General features: G+C 48.5%; 1 protein-coding gene across 6 annotated transcripts in view; it reads left to right on the forward strand.

The window, feature by feature from the left end:
* Nucleotides 1-16890, forward strand: part of PAX2 (paired box 2) — a 79730-nt gene that overhangs the window by 19979 nt on the left and 42861 nt on the right. For 4 of the 6 annotated variants that reach the window (XM_062001853.1, XM_062001849.1, XM_062001848.1 and 1 more), the window contains exons 4-5: nucleotides 12770-12855; nucleotides 14758-14877. In XM_062001853.1, the coding sequence (XP_061857837.1) occupies nucleotides 12770-12855; nucleotides 14758-14877 (206 nt within the window). The remainder of the gene's footprint in view (nucleotides 1-12769; nucleotides 12856-14757; nucleotides 14878-16890) is intronic. The other 2 variants (XM_062001851.1, XM_062001852.1) reach the window with 1 other exon arrangement.

Below are 16890 nucleotides of genomic sequence, written 5' to 3' on the forward strand. Positions count from 1 at the left end.
ACCCTCAGCCATCGGAACAGACTGGTCCGGTGAAGTGACACCTCTGCTCCATGACCAGAAGCATCGTGGGGTCACTCTTCACACAAGCAGAGGCACATGTCATTGCAGACTCCCCACAACACTAGCCACTGTGAGAAAGCAAAACCCACTATCAGAAATGCAACACATCCACACTATGGACAGACGAAAACGCTGCTCAGCACCCAAAGGCACAGAACCATCTCACGGACAGCCCACTCCTCTGCACAAACCACAGCAGCTCACCTACATCTAGCACAGCACTAATATCTTTCCCCTTCAGAGAGAAGAAAAGCAAAATGCCCACATAAACCATGCTCATAATGCCACGAACAATCCCTCTTCCTTGTGCCTCGCAGACTGTGCCAGAGCTTGCTAATCCGCGTGCTCAACGCGAGGCCTGAACGGCTGCCTCTGGCAAATGCGGCATGAGATTCTTGGGAGGGAGACAGGGGAACAGGACCCCAAGCCCTTTCCCCGACACAGCAGGCACCAGCTCGTGGCAGGCTGTGAGCACAGGAATATGCCAACACTGGCAGAGCCCGCGAGGCTGGGGGAGGACGGCTGTGGGCTGTGCGTGCCTTGTGTGTACAGGAATTCCCCTTCCTCTACCAAGTGCCATTGCTTGCAGCCATTAAAAAGCCCAGGTCCTCATGCTGGGTGTTCAGTGAGTATTGATTCAGTCTGCAAGCAATTTTAATATTTCTTCAGGGACTTTCCAGCAACAGCACAAGTCATTAATTCACCCTCCCAAATTGCTTATTCAATAGCAGGAACATGGCTCCTGAATAAAGTCCCAGAATTTATGTGACTCACATGAGTCAGGAGGTCAAACAACTGTTATGGAGTGAAGTTAAAAATCCAAATAAAATATTGACACTTTTTTGGGGAGTGGGAGGAGGGGGAAGGGAAAGAACAGGTATTTAAAGTAGGGTTTTGTTGCAATGCCCCCAGGATAAAGAACGGAAAGAGATTGAAGACAAGTTGGAGTTTGTAAAATCAATGGGATTTATTGCATATCTGCTTGGCATTTAATAACTCCTTCCTTTCTACCTCCCACTGCTCTGCATGTACATGGGGGAGATAAACTCTTCAACAGAACTACAAATAGCCAGCTGCAAAGCGCACAGATGGGCACTCAAACACCAACACGCGAAGCCAGGCACAGGCAGGGATGAGTATTACTGTGAGGCAGTGGCATAGCATCAGAAGATTCTCTCAGGAGCCAGGGTCTTGACTGAGCTAGACAGAGCCCATCACATACAGCATTACAAATGCCCACCTTGTAGCACACAGCCGTATTTCCACAGTCTTTGTAAAAAAACAAACGTGAGGGGAAACTGAGGCAGGGAGTGAATTAAGAGAGTCTGCTCCGCCACAGAGCCCATCAGCAGGGCAGCTGGATCAGGATCCAGGTCTCCTGATGCCCAGTTAGTGCTTTTGCTGAGGAAGGACAGTGCCTTTTACAGGACTGAAAGCAGCCCCAGTGTCAGCCAGACCGCATGAAGGCATCCAGCTCACGGGAGGCACACACAGCCACAGGCACCGGGCAGGCCCAGCCCTGAGCAGACAGACATGCACACAGACACACGCATGCTTTCACTGAGCTCATTGCTATTCAGGAAGCACGACAGCCCGATTGCACACAGAAGTAGAAACACACCTGCAGACAGGCATCCATGCAAGTGGCTGGGTGTGCAAAGGCACTGCACTGTGTGCGCAGTGTGCACACCCACACTGGTCCATCAGCACAGCCGCACAGCCACAGCCCCAGCGTCACACAAACTGAGGTGTGCCTGCACACCTAGATGTGACCTACAGTGGTACCCTTCTAGCTAGCTGCACATCGATGGAGGCCCACACACACTCCAATGCAGTGTGCACGAGCATATTAATATATAGGACTATCTCCTGATTACATTACACCGGTAACTGTTTCACTGGAACCATGCTCATTTTCTGCCTGTCAAAGATTCAAGACTGCAATAGCTGTCAAACAATATTTATTCATTAGCACTAACCCCATAAAAACAAGCACACAAAGCCATACCCTAATCATCTAATCAGACAGTGCTTGATGTTTCAGTGGGCTTTCTTTGCTTTCCTCAGGGTCTTTTGGGTTTGTTTATCTGGTTGAGTTTTTAGCAAAGATTTTGGGCAGGTGCTTACTTTGAGTTGGGATCTTCCAAAAGGCATTTTTTCAAGGGCATTTTTGCGTTATGATAAAAATAACATTTGACAACATTTTCCTCTGGAGATGTCTTCTGACCAAATACATGGGGTGGTTTTGAAGTCAAGCAAGGTAGTGAGAAGCCTGAAACGTTCATAGTGAGGCTTAAAAAATATTAACAAGTTTGCATTAAAAACGCTTCTGTGTTATTCTTAAGATTGTTTTGTTCATGATTGATTTTGCAACTGCCTTTTAAAAATGGCAAGAGAGAATCTTTGGGCCACCTTATGCTACCTCTGGTCTTCTTAGAGTACAATACATTAAGGAAGAAACGTAAAGGTAGCGTAGTCTGTTAAGCAGTGTCGCCTGTGTTCCCCTGTGCTCCTCTGCCCGTCAGTCCCGCCTGCATCCCATCTTGTCCAACCTATGTTAGATACAAAAATGACACAGATGCTAATCTACAGCTGGAGGCATTCCGATTCATGAGGTGAGCAAGTGCTTAATTCAGACTAAGGGGACCATGTTTTGAAATAACGGAACTGGATAAAATCAGTGAGATTCTCCAGAATACGGTGATTTTCAGAAAGAATATCTCGTGACTGGCAATACAGTATTCCACTGCAAAAGCCTGAACTGTTACGTTTGAATAATTAAATCTTCACCACTGAGGTCTTCAGCTAGTGTTAAACAAATGCTGCATCTCTTCTGTGGCGACCCCAGCGACTGCCTGGCGCAGGGAGTCAAGCTTTGGACAAATCAGTCTCAGAGATCACTAAAGCTCACGGGGAGAAAAGTTGCCTGCATGAGGATGTAGGGCTGAGGAAACAGTTGTGTGTGTGGGAGGATCATTTCAGCTGCTGCTCTTGGGAGGCTGCCTGTCAATCTGGAATTGCTGAAGGAGTCTGAGCTGAGGTGGTTCCATGGACAGGGAATAGGCAACAGCCTTGCTTACACGGGGGCAAACGGAAAAATTAATCTGACTTAACTTTGCAAGTGCATTGGTTAAAAGCATTAAAACATTGTTTGGATGCTCATCATAAATTGAATTTAGTTTACTACATTTCCAAAGTGAATTAAGCTATACTAAATTAAAGCTGCCTTAATCCTAAACAGAGAGTCAGAGGTGTAATGTAGTTTAACTAGACCACTTTAATTTCACACATGCAGGTAATTCAAATTAGTTATTTTGCACAGCTGTATGCAGGTAAACCCTTAGGCTGCCAACTCCTATGGACAGAGACTGTATTTATACAGGGGCCCGGAAATCCCATGTACTTCATCAGCCATTGTGATTGCAACACAAAGGGATGGAAAGACTGGGTTGCTGAAGGCTCTCAAACAGAGCAGACCAGCACTCGCAAACTTACACAACTGTGCAAAGGTACAGCCAGGGATGGGCCTTATAGTACAGCAGTTCACTGTCAGTGTTTAGATGTGTTAGTTAGTACATCATGCATATTACAGCCTGTTACAGGTGAGATCTAGGTGGTTACGACTTATTGTTTGTAATAACTGTGTCTGGTGCTGCACAGAAGCATCCATACTGCTAGCTGGTGATGGTTACAAGCTACAGACCTGAACAGCCTATTTGTCCATGAGACTGTTAAAAACTGTAATGGCTGAATAAACGATTATTAATTCTCCTGGGGTCTGTATATATATACACATATATATATGTGATCCAAATGTTTAACTCCATATAGCCACAGTTATAAATGCACACCTATAGGCAAAGGTTGCGTGGCAACATACTAAACATACTCAGAGATTGACTCTGTTGCATTTGCCAACACAAACAAACATAAAGCCCTTGTTCTCTAAGCATTAGACTTGATAGTGACTTACATGAGCCAAGCAGCCTATCTACAAATGTACCTTTTCGTTATAAAAAGATGGGTTTTCCTATAAATATGAAAACTAGACCATCTTCTACAGAGATGGCACCAACGTTATACTGGGAGCCTGGGTAGCACCCTCAGCTGAAGTGCTCACCTGTGCCTGGCGGCATTGAGCAGCAGGATAAAGCAAGGAATAAATAACAACGAGAGCAGTGAGGACTAGGACATGCAGGGAAACATTCAGGTTCTCTGTGGAAATTTTCAGCTTCTCAATGTGGTTTTGAATCATAACTTCAATAAAATTCTGCAGCTTCATCTCAGTGTGGTTGGAACCTACAGCTCCAGTAAATGAATACATTCTTCTCATTATTTTAGCATAGTTTCTCATTTACTTTAAAAGGAATTTTTAAAGGGAAATCTTTCCATTCTGGTAAGGGAGCTTCTCACAGTTCTGTTGACTTCTTTAAAACTCGAGGTAAAAATGACATTAGATCCAAACTGATATATTCCCAGCACTGTTTGTGTTTTGGTTTTGGGCAAACATCTTCTACTGCTAAGGGGTCCATTATGAGACTTTCACCAGTTCTGAGGAGCATAAGGGAGGCACACATAGTGACAGCCCTGTGAATCATCCAGTCACCCAGCACACGCAACTGCAGGACACACAGGTAACACACAGCTAATACACGATGCTACCGAGGCCCTAGGTTACAAAGCCCTGAGTCAGTTCCCTCCAAAATCAAGAGACTGGCATAAAATTCACAGGGCTGTAAACAAGAATGTACTTGGGTTTTTTCCCTTTGCTTCTGGTTCTGGCCCCTTGGGAAGCAGCCAGGTCCCACTTCCATGGTCTTTGCAGCCGTGAAAGCCAGACATACCTTGGTATTAAATGAGAGCTGAAATAATGACTTGTCTTCAAGATCTGAGGTTTTACACAGAATACCAGGGATGGCGTAACTTGCAAGAGAGTTGAGAATGTTATCTACATTTATCTGATTCCTCCCAGTTCAAGACTTCTCTCCTAGTACACTCATGTCATCTGTTAATCAAAATGAATGTCCACAAGGAATTCAGCACAGACTCCTGAATTTTAATCACTGGAGATGGGCTCAAAGCAAAGCTTTCAATTATAAGTTCCCATATCCAGATTAAGATATTTAACCTTGGCAAGCCTGTGAGTTTCTGTACGTCTTCTGAACTCACGTGCAGGCCCAGGCACTCGTGCCAGCTCCAGCCCAGGCAGTGCTGCAGCCAGGCTGTGCTGGCAGCCCGGGGGCTGTGCCCCACGCCAGCCCTGTGCTGCTGCAGCGGTGCTGCTGCCAGCACCAGCCTGGAGGCAGCAGAAGACGTGGCGTTGAGCTGCAGCCACGGCAGCCGATGTTTACTCTGAGAAAATGATTCATTCCTCAGAGCACAAACATCCCCAGACATTTCCATGGCAGAAATCTCTTGCTAGTGAAGGAGACCTAGCCACCAGCAATGCTTCTTTCCTGCTCTCTTCTTGTGGCTTGTTGTTGTTGAAGCTTTTGGTCTTTTGTTGCAGATTGTGAGTTTGGGGCAGGGGGTGGGGAATGGTAGGATGGACACTTCATGGGTGTGTGAGTTGAACATCTGCTGCTTGGTTGCCTGTGATATTAGACTTTGGTCTTGATGACCCGGTTGGCTCCTGTCAGGCTTGTGTTTCTACGTCCCAAATCAGCAGAACTCTTTTTGTCCTTTAAGGTTTCCTTAATTCCCTTTAAAGCCAGGATGTCAAACATCTACAGCCAGGATCAAGTTTGTTTCCAGTATTTTGTAAACTGTATGACATCTTCTAGATGTTTAGATTTTAATGAATTCCTGGCTTTCCTGACTGAGAAGAAAGCCTTCCAAACGTGAACTGAGTGTAATAAAAGCAGAAACACCTGCCTGAGGACATTTCTCTGCCGCAGTCACTGCTTGACTGCAGCTCATGTAGATATACTTTAGCCAGCTTTAAGCCAGGCAGCCCACGGCCTGATGGCCCTGCAGCCACAGCTTTGCACAACACAGCAACTATTCAAGCACATCTCTATTTCCCAGGCAGGTTTTGCACTCTAACATAAATCCACTTGCATGAGTGGGAAAATGTCTCTTAAAGCCCAGTGCAGCACTCTATTCTGGGAGGTCAGGATAGGCAACCTCCACACACGGGGCTGACGCTGCCAACCCCACCGGTACCAGCGGCAAGACCTTGTGTGTTACCACGCAGGAGGAGTTGGCAGGTCAGCCTCCTGCCTGGCAGATCTGCCCCCTCCCAGGAGAAAGGCATCTGCATCTTTACCTTCCTTGCCTTCCACTCCCCTTCCTTATGTCTGGACTTGTACCATGTAGCCCAGCAGAATGCTGGAATGGGCAGAGATCTGCTAGGAGCCGAACGTTAATGCTCTGGCCAAATTAAACGAGATAAAACCATATGGTGTCATCATGGGTCACTGATTTAAAACAACAAAAAAATCCTAGCTCCTCTGTAAGCCCTTCAGACAGTGACACTGCTGCTGCCAATGCTGCCTCTCCTTAGAGTGCAGCAGTGAGAGGAAAACACAGGACTGGGCATTGCCTTGTGTTTTGAGTGAGCAGGCTAACCCAGAACAAAGTGTCCCATGTCTTCTGTCTTCCCCATGTCTTCAGGCATGATGTCAGTGTAGCTCCAGTGAAACTGATGGTCCTGATGGATTAACAGTAGGTGAGGAGTCAAATCTTCTCAGGGAGGGCTGGGATTGTGTTTTGAGACACGTAAGGCATTTCCATTTTGACCTCTCATCTATTCGGAAGCTTCAGGAACACAAATAAGCGCTCATCACGCACCTTTTAGGACTATCAATCTATGTAATCAATCTAATTCATCTGCCACACCTGTGCTTAACATACGAAGGTAGTACACCATCACCCTTCGTTCTGCTTTTCCAAAGACAAGGAGAAGGAAATGCAATTTTCATGACAGGAAAGAGTTTGACTGTGTGAATACTGTTTGTGGCCCCTGATACAGCAGGGTTTGAAGGCGTTCTGCTGCCTTGGCAGGGAGAGCCAGAGCTAGCAAGGAAGCTGAGTCTGCTGCTTCTGCCAACATCAGCTGTTGTTCTGAAGGCTGCGAGTGTTGTGTAGATTTTGAGAGCAGTAGAAGCTACTGCTCCCCTCCCTTCCCACCCCCACCATCCTCACGGAAATTATGAGGTGGCTTTTGGGAGGAAACTGCAGCTCTGATCTTCCAAACAACGTCTGCTGCTGCAAAGGCAAATGCGACCACCAAAGCCAGTGCTGCTGAAATACAGTTGCCTTCGCCTACCTCCCTCGTTCGTGTACAGCCACTGTCAGCAGGGTACATGTCACTTCTACTTCAAACAGGGGAACGAAGCCAATACTGTGCTACAGCTCGCTGAAGCACTTACTTGGCCCCTGTTATTAGAGAGCCTGAGCCCTTCCCTCCTCTCTCCAGCTGTCCTCGCTGTGCCCCAGGTGGCACGGCAATGCTCCTATCTTCACACTTCAGGCAGGAAACAGAGCACAGAGAGAAATGCCATTTGTCCAAAGTCTTGATGAGAGGTCTGTGACAGAGCAAGGAACTAAAGCCCTTTCCCTAAGTCGGATCAGGCTTTAACTATTAATCTTTCCACTTCCCTTCCTTCACCCCCGAATCCCTTGGCTGTTTTTCCTCACCGCGCTACGAGGCTTGCTTTCCATCTCGAACTTTGTGCGAGCATGACTTCCCTCCCACACCACCTTTCTTTTGCACGGCGGTGAATGCCGCCGTGTGTCAGTCCATGCAGAGACACGAGAGCCCGTGCTACAGGAGCCAGTGGGCTGCTACTGCCCCTCGGCTCCCTCTGCTCCTGCGGTGTGCCGGGGCGGTGGCGAGCCCTGTGGCAGGGGAGGCCTGAGCCCGGCGGTCTGGCCGCCGCCGCAGGGCCGTGGCTCATCAGCGCAGCCGTGCTAATTGAGCGGTGTGGCGCAGCGGGGAGGCGGCTCCTTGGCCAGCGCAGCCTCCTTGGACACGCTGCTGAGGAGAGGCCGAGGCTCCGCAACGTTAGCCTTCCAAGAACCGCGTTAATTGCCCAGTAATGCACACCCTGGGGTCTTGTAATGTGCTTCTAATATGGAGCGTTTAAAATAGGAACGCTCCAAAACAATTACAAGGAGTTTGGTGTCTGACGAGTGAATCCCTCCCCTCTGAAAAATAACCCACGACAAAGGAATACGATCACAGTGAGGATACCAGGGCTTCCTGAAACCTGTCAGCGCCTCCTTGGGCCAGCAGGACACACCACTCTTTCCCTTAGTGCAACTAAGAATTGCTAAACTGGGACTCCAGATGATTTAGACCTTCCTTATCTCGCCTTGATCAGCCCTAGTACGGCTGAAATACTGTCTAAAGACTCTGCCAGCAGTAGTAAGAGAAGAGAAACCACAGAGTATGTCATGCTCTAAGAGCGGTTGGATAGAAGTGTCAGAGAAGCCAGGGATATTTCCTATGATCTGTCACTCTTAGCAAGTCATTTCTGGGCAGGTTTAGAAGTGGTTTTTTGCTTGCTTATTTACAAGGACTGAAAGAAAGTTTCTCTTCTTAGAAAGGGCTGTGGCTCTGCTAATTTTAAGTTCTAGTACTTCTTTCTACATTCTTGGCCAAACTTGCTTAGAGCTTGTTACAATCGCCACACTAGGAGGATGAATTTTGTCTGTCCACCTGTATGCAGGATCAGCAAAAGGGACTGCATTAAAACTGATGAAAACGAGGAAACAGGAATCAGTTTGGAAACTGATGATCGAATGCTGAATGCTTAAGAGTGTCAAAGGCATTTGGAAGCAGGCAGTTGGGTTCAGGTGGAGCTGTATGCTGTATTAACTCTAGAAACTAGAGCTACTCCAAGCCAAGTACGGCAACTCATGAATTCCAGGGGCGGGCGTACAGTTCACAGTGTGACACTGTAATGACATTACGTGCCGTTGCTTAACATCGCATGTTAAATTCATATTGTGCAATGAAGTTCAGTTGCTTTACTGCAACCAAAGATCTATAAATTTCCCGTTGCTGAAACCTGAGAAGGTTATGTATGAAATCCGTGTATGTTCTCTGAAACTCAAAGCAGACAACTTGTGCACAAACCTCCCACTGGAAAGCGGAAAATGAGGATTTGCAACAGGTACCAGTTTACGCCCCTAATTAAACACAAATGCTGTTACTGGAGTCACTGACTGTGATGGAATTAGAAGAGGGATGAATTTAGTCCACAGTGACAATTTCTTTTGGAGAAAAGAAAGATGTTTGAAAAAACCATCATTTACTCCAAGAAATCAGCACACTGAGCGGTGTGCCAGGATTTGTGTCCCTTCTGCTTCTGGGAAGGGCTGAGGAAGCATTCTGCCAAAAGACTTGTCTTTCTCCAGTGCCTAGAGGCAAGAACAAGCCATCAAAGGCAGAAAGACGTGATCAAGGTTTTGCTCCCTCTTACACAGCGCTAATCCAGAAATCCTGGGTCTGAGGCAGCAGAGCTGGCTCAGCGTGCATTTCAGTCTCCGGTCAGGGTGAGAAGCTTTCCGCAATCCCCAAGTTTACAGACAGCGTTATTATGCTGCATCTGTTGCTACAGGACCAGGTCAGCTCTGTTCATCTTTCATCTGCTGTTTCATCAGATGGTCTCGTGTAGGACAGGCTGACTCAAAGCCTCTTAAGGCAGCAGCAGTGATGCCCAGCTACGCTGCTGTGTATCACCGTCCCTAACCCAGTCGCACCGGCAGCACACGCTGCAGCGCTCTGTACGGTAGGGTCCCGAGATGCTCCTCTTTCCCTACAGCACTAGAGTTCAGCCATGGCTGTAGGGCAAAGAGCACTGCTAGGGAGAGCTTCTTCATCATCTGCCTCTTCTTTTAGCCATAGGAAATACCTTCTATCTGAGACCTCATTAGACTGGCTGTGCATCTAACGCACAAGACGCCAAGAACTGTTTGGCCCAAGCTGCTGGAGGTGGCACAGGCGGAATCTCTCCCCTACCCTCACTGCTTCCAGACACTTCCTCTTGACATCAAACCAATCTCATTCTTAGGAGGGGAACGTTTTTGAGCAGAGCCTTTCAGCTCGGGGTCACTAGCTGAAATCTGGCTCTGGTTGGCAGTAACCGAAAATCATTACCATGTGACGGCTACTTGGTGAAACAAGCTGGTGTGTCTCATTCCCGTTCCTAATGGACACGTCTGAGCAAGCACAGTCAAACTGGTGCTAACTGGCATCCTCAGCCAAGAGACCACGGACTGTGCAGGGAAAGAAATGCATCCCCCGCCTGGGTTTGGAAGCATTACGGACAGACACTTACACCACCACCATTTCACAGGCTGTCTTTACTCCAGACCTTTGCTGTTTCCATGCAGCGTGACTCAGCCCAGCCTGACTGGCCACCTCAGGGTCACTGGGCTCATCTTATGGCTCCCCCCAGTTGAGGCTGAGCTGTCTGATGCCACTTCCCAGTACAAACGGCGAATCTGATGTCATATCTCAGTACGAATGGAAACATCTGATGTCACCTCAGTGCTAACAGGATGTCTTATACATGTCACCTAAGGCTGCAGGGGAAACCTTCTAATCCATTCCCTCCGCTACGCTACACTAGAACACAGCACAGTGTACCGTGTAGGTGAACTCAGACACCCCCAGGCAGATTTGGGACAGACGGACGGATGGATGGATACATTTATACAAAGTATACATACATTATATCACTCTATTGATTTTTAAAAAGTTCCAGGTCTGCCTGGCTATAATGAGATTTTTGAACTTTGTGTTGCGATCAATGAGGGGAATATTATTGGCCTGGAGAATTGATATACCCGCTCTCTGTGGCTTGTTCTGCTCCTGGACTGCCCCTGCCCCCAAGGTGTACGATTCCATCAGACACTTAACCTCTTTTACAGTGTCATCAGGCTAAAAGGAATCTAATAGTGACACGGGACTTGTGCTCAGCACTCTGGCACTATTGCTTTCCTGTCACAAATAATTTATAGCTTTCTATTTCCATCCCCTTGCCTGTACCCCATCCCCTCTTTCTGTTTCTCTGGGCTGGGGGAAATCAATAAACTCACACAACCAGAGTGGCACTTCAGGGGGTTTTAGGAGAAATGTGAGAGAGGAGAAAAGGGAAAAAAAAGCAGAAAAGAAGAAAAAAGTTATATTATTTGCCCTAGCAGAGAGTTCTCAGATCAGCTCCTCAGCTACTGCAAGTCAGTACGACCTCTGAGTCTGGCCCTGAGGCCCTCAGACACCTTCTGTATAGGTTCTCAGTTCTCCCTGGACCTAAATGGGGTGAGGATCCAAGTCTCCATCCCCAGCTAGAACCGTGACATTCCCCATCTCCACCTGCGTCCCCAGGCAGGCTCTCTACTACTCCAGCTCCTGCCCAGGCTGCATCCCCAGGCAGGCTCTCTACCACTCTAGCTACTGCCCAGGCTGCATCCCCAGGCAGGCTCTCTACCACTCCAGCTACTGCCCAGGCTGCATCCCCAGGCAGGCTCTCTACCACTCCAGCTACTGCCCAGGCTGCATCCCCAGGCAGGCTCTCTACCACTCCAGTCCAGGCTTCATCACGTGTGTATCAGTTTCCTAATGCTGAGTTTACACACTCTCAAGTACTTTCTCAGAAGCACCCCCTCAGCGTCTCTGCCTGTCTCTAGCCACACCATGCCGCCCACACCCACACCTGCCCTGCCAAGCTTGGCCAGGTCTTTAGTATCTGTAAGGGAAGCTCTCAGGGCAGGGGGAACATGTTTGCTTTCACTTTCTGGAGAGATTTTTGGGAAGAAGTTAAAGCTAATATAATGCAGGGCTGAGAGCTCAAGCTGAAGAGCAGTCTTCACCCTAATTGGAGAGGTTTGTTTCGATCTCAGCAAGGAATTTGGTCTCCATGGCCCCCACAGGTCATGGCTTACTTGCCAAGTTCCTTGGTGAGACAGCCAGCACTTGCCAGTAGGCAGGGAGTTGCCAGTCAAGTACTGGGTGCTAGTGATTACCTTTCACCACTGACCTCGGCTGGATTTAAATCGGTGACCTAGAGGTGAAAGATTTCATGTAACAAGAAACGGAGCACTGACAATTACAGTCGTTTATTTTCATTCTAAGCTGAACTATGAGTTGTGGCACTCACCGAGACACCTTTGTGAGTTCCCATGCTGTGTTCATTCACCACCTGAGAAACAACAACTTTTACCCTCTTTAGGGGAGCTTCTTTTTCCTGGTGATCTGTATGTCCCATCATCACGTCCTACAGATGCCTTCTGCTCCCACCTTTCTGTTAGGAAGGACAAGGGCTTTGGGCAAGCATCCCATTGGTTCAAAGCCTTTAGTTCTATGCCTAAAAGAGGTATTTTTTAGGTACACAACAAAATTAAATCTACACCTTCCATCAATCCAGCAGTGAGTCTATCAGCTGCAAAGCCTGCCTTGTGATCATGCTGGCAGATCAGATCGTAAATGACAACACAGCTGCCAACACACAGGAGATCCTGGCTGCATAGTTATGTGGTCAATAGCCAGGTTTGGGGAGAAGAGCACAGAGCTGAGCAAGGATAGTTCTTTGGGAACTGTGCCAGTAAAGCGGTAGAATCGGGACCACAGGAAGGCCCGTGAAGCCGCCCTGCTGCACGCAGAGCTCAGATCAGGCCCCAGGTTCTGACAGCTGGGTATACGAAGGCACAGAGAAGCTGCAGTTCACACGAGTTATGAACATGTTTTGCTCTTTTCCAGGATCATCAGAACCAAAGTTCAGCAACCTTTCCACCCAACACCAGACGGGAGCGGGACAGGTGTGACTGCGCCAGGACACACCATCGGTAAGAGAACTGGCATAAGGGGTGGTGGGAGGACGAGCGGAAATGAGGACTTATACTGGAACAAAGAAATCAGAGGCTTCTGTTCCTAGTTTCCCTCACTGCAGAGCAGAGAAGGGAATCCCAGCAGAGAAACCAGCCCAGGGTAGGGGTTTGCCCAAAGTGATTCTGCCTTAACATCTACTTCATGTTCATGCTCTCCCCTTCACCTCCCTAGACAGAAGTATTTACTGCTATCCTGTCTTAAGCACCAGTCCTCACCTTTTGCCTCCTTCTTACTCTGACACTCTTTTCCCCTCTTTCTCCCAATTTATCTTCTCTCCCTTTGCTGGAACCGGTCCATTTCTTAGAGCTAGTAACACACAGATACGGGTACGGTTCCTGATGCCTCACAACTGAGTTCCTTGTCGTTCTAGCTATGCAGGCAGGTATCCCATGAGTGTGTGTCACTGAGAAAATGCATTTTCTGCTGGGGGAGACGGGATTAGGGAGGTGAGCAGAAGACAGAGGCTGTAATAAAGTGACCAAATGTTTCCTAGTCTGCTGTGTTTAAAGGTTCTGTGCTAGATGTGTGACATGGTGCTTTCCACTGTGTGCTGTGTGTCTGCTATTGCTAGCACAGCTTTATCCAGTAATTACGCAGAGCACAGTATTCCCGGAGACTGTGAAATACAGTGGCTCATTTGTGGCCTAGGGCACTGTCTTAGATGCTGTTGGCTACTGAGAATCAGCTGCTAAACAAGGATTTACTGGGAAGTGCTGCTCTACAAGGGGCAGAGCTGGCAGGTACAATCCTGTACCACAGCTGTGTTCAGGAGCACAGTGGAATTGATGGGCCAGCATGGAAAAGCATTTCTGGATGCCCTTTTAATCTGGACTTGCTCAGTGGACCAGGAATCACTGACCGCAACAGATGGAGTTGGCAGATACTGTTCTTTCTTGGAAAAGTAGTGCAATGTCTAGGGAATGCATTGGCTGAGCTGGGACAGTGACTGCCAGTGCTGCCACTGGAGTCTCTCCTTGCTCCGGGATGTACTGGGAAGTGTGGGTCTATGTTGGATAGTGTTGACAGGTTCTGCTCCATCCTGGAAGGCTTATACTGGAGGTGTTGACTGCTTCAGTTCAGTGCTTTAGGAGCTGAATGATGAGTAGTGGCCTATAAGAGACCTGGGATATTCTCCCCATTACTGGGACAGGCTGGGACATAATGGGCATGCCTACTGGATGCATAGCTCTATTTGTTCGACACTTGAAAGCCACTTGAGCAATCTTGGACAGCCCTGAGTGGCAGGAGGAGTCTGCCTGTTGATGTTGGCCAGTGTTATCAATCTGGGTTGGAGTATGTACCACCAACTGACCCCTGTTCCAGCAGGGAGCTGAAGTTATTGGCCCAACACTGAAGTGCTTCTTACCTATGCTAGAAGGTAATCTTGCAATGAGCATTTTGAGTGACAGGTAGGAGGCTGGTCTGGCTACGACAGACGATGTACACTCCTGGGGGAAAAGGCTGAGAGGAAATGGTCTGGCAAAATATGAACAGACTAGGAAGTCACTAAGGAATGTGGCCTATGCAGCATTGCACTCAGTTACCATGGCATGCACTGGGAAGCCGGCTCTGAACTGGGATGTAACAACAAGGTTCAGCTTCTTGATGGAATACACTTGGTATCAATGGCCCCGTACTGGAAGGCTATGGAGCTATGGTATAGGAATGGACTGGCAAAGCTGGGATGCAACAACACGAGCAGCAGAGCGAGTGTGAGTCCTTCAGGGTGAGGGACTGGGAGTCTGCTTAGTACCCAGGCTTTCCTATGAGACTGGCGGCATGTGCAGCGTTCAGCTGGGGGATCCCTGAGTGCTGTGCTGCTCTCCTCATGGCCCTTTTTCCCTTTTCCTTTTGTCCAGTGCCCAGCACAGCATCCCCTCCCGTCTCCAGTGCCTCCAATGATCCAGTGGGCTCTTACTCCATTAACGGGATCCTGGGGATTCCTCGGTCGAATGGCGAGAAGAGGAAACGTGATGAAGGTAGGGGGAGGGGAGAAGCTCATCCTCCCTTTTATATTCTTTGTCCCCATGTGCAGGCTCCAATTTCAGGCCAAGGTTTGCAGCTGCTCCAGGGTCTAGATCAGTTTTAGCAAGAGAGACTAGCTCCCCACCACTGCCTGCTGGCTTGGAATGCTGCTCTTCCGAGGCCCTTTCACGACAGGCTGCGTCTCCAGAGCCGTCTCCCTTGATGGAGCTGGTCCCAAGTTCATTCACTGCTGGGAACGGCTGGAACTGAACTCCCCAGGTGCCAGCAGGTGCCCGGACTTTGAACTGTGGCTAAACACAGTTTCCCCGACTCGCTCCTTTTCAATCAAAACGTCACCTCTGAGAAGCACCAGCAATGTGGGAGTTATCCTTCCCTCCCCGTGCAAACAAGTTCCTGCCCTGTGACATGCCGTGGGCCACGTTAGCTGGTGATCACAAGGGGCCGGGTTTCAGTGAGTAGCATCTACCACAGCAGAAGTGTCATGCTTGGCAACATTCTGAAATCAGAACAGGAGGCCCTCTGGGTGCCGTGGCCCTGAGGGTGTTATCCAAGCCTTTCGCTAGGGCTCTAAGGAATTAGGATGAAGCTGTGTCCTGTGCCTTCCTACGTGCTGAGAGGACTCGGGTTAAGTGAATCCTGAAATGAGCCAAAAGCTGGAGCCCTGGGTCTAGACAGACTGAGTCAGGAGGGGTAGGTAAGGTCTCGGTGCTCTTACGGTGGCTCTGTAAACTGTTTAATTTTGCTCTGTTAATGTGATGCACTGAAACACTGAGGGCCAAGGTGTGGACGTGGCTAAGACCAGTGCCTGACGGGTGAGTTCGGTCTAGCGCTGCCTTCACTGTGTTGCTGCCCACTGTTGCTGTGGAGGGACCTTTGTCAGCGCGGGAGGCTCCGTGTGCTGTGTGTGCTGTAACCACAAGCTGTGCGGGCCTGCAGAATGTGAGGGTTCTCAGAGACAGTGGTGAGAAGCAAAAGCTCTCCTGAGGGAGATGCTGAAGTCTGGGCTTTTGCTAGCAATTCTCTCAGCATTGGTTCTGGTGAGGTCTGTGAGGTTTTGGTACAAATAAACACAATAATCCCAAGACAAAAGCCCCAAAGGCGGTCATCATGATCCCCTCCTCCCTAACGCAAATTAAAACTAGAGGCAAGGACCCAGTCCAGCTCCTGTTAAAGCAAATGGGAAGATTTTTGCTGATGTCATTGGAAATTGGATCAGGCCCCAGAGGAAGATCCATTTCCCAGCTAGATGGCAGTAGGGCCCAGCTAAGAGAAAAGTGCAGCAATGGAAGGGCTGAGTCAATGCCTCAAAGTCAGAAAAATGTCAGGAACAAGAGACTGCAAACACTGCAAGCCACTCCAGCATTTCCCAGCATTACACAGACAGGAAATAGTGCCATTTCACACTGAGTGGCAAGCTTCTCTAATGGCTGGGCAAATCTCTTGGCAGTTACCTGGGGGCTTTGTGGACCCCTGTTCTCACAGTGTGGCCATCACCAGCTCTCAACATGGCACCTCTGTATCTCATTCTGGAGTGAAGCAGTTCAATCTGGCTTTTGTGGCTATTCTTTCCAAACACCTGGAAAGATCCCCCCTTGAGATGCAGCCACACAGTCACCTCCAGCCGCAGAACCTGACCTTTCCTTTGGAGCAGTACAATTAAACACAGAAACAACCAAACAGCCGTCTAAGACTGCGACACTTCAGAATGATATATTGACAGTAAGAACTACTCTCTGTGTCCTTAACTCATCTCAGATTTGATTTATGAAGGGCAAGCAACACTCTGCAACTCTCTGCTGTTGGCCAAGAGCCCACATATGCCACTAGGAATCAAAAAGGTACCAATCCTGAAGACGTTGCTCATCTTTAGCTCTCAGAGTTTTAGGTGGCAGTGACATGACACAGCTGCAATGCAACTGCCTCAGAGAACAGCCTTCATCCTGCCATCCCAGGTATCTGCTGCAGGGAGACCTTGCACTCCAGTCCCAGAGAAACCTTACATGGGA

This window comes from Colius striatus, chromosome 8, assembly GCF_028858725.1.
Source record: "Colius striatus isolate bColStr4 chromosome 8, bColStr4.1.hap1, whole genome shotgun sequence".
Classification (NCBI taxonomy): Eukaryota; Metazoa; Chordata; class Aves; order Coliiformes; family Coliidae; genus Colius; species Colius striatus.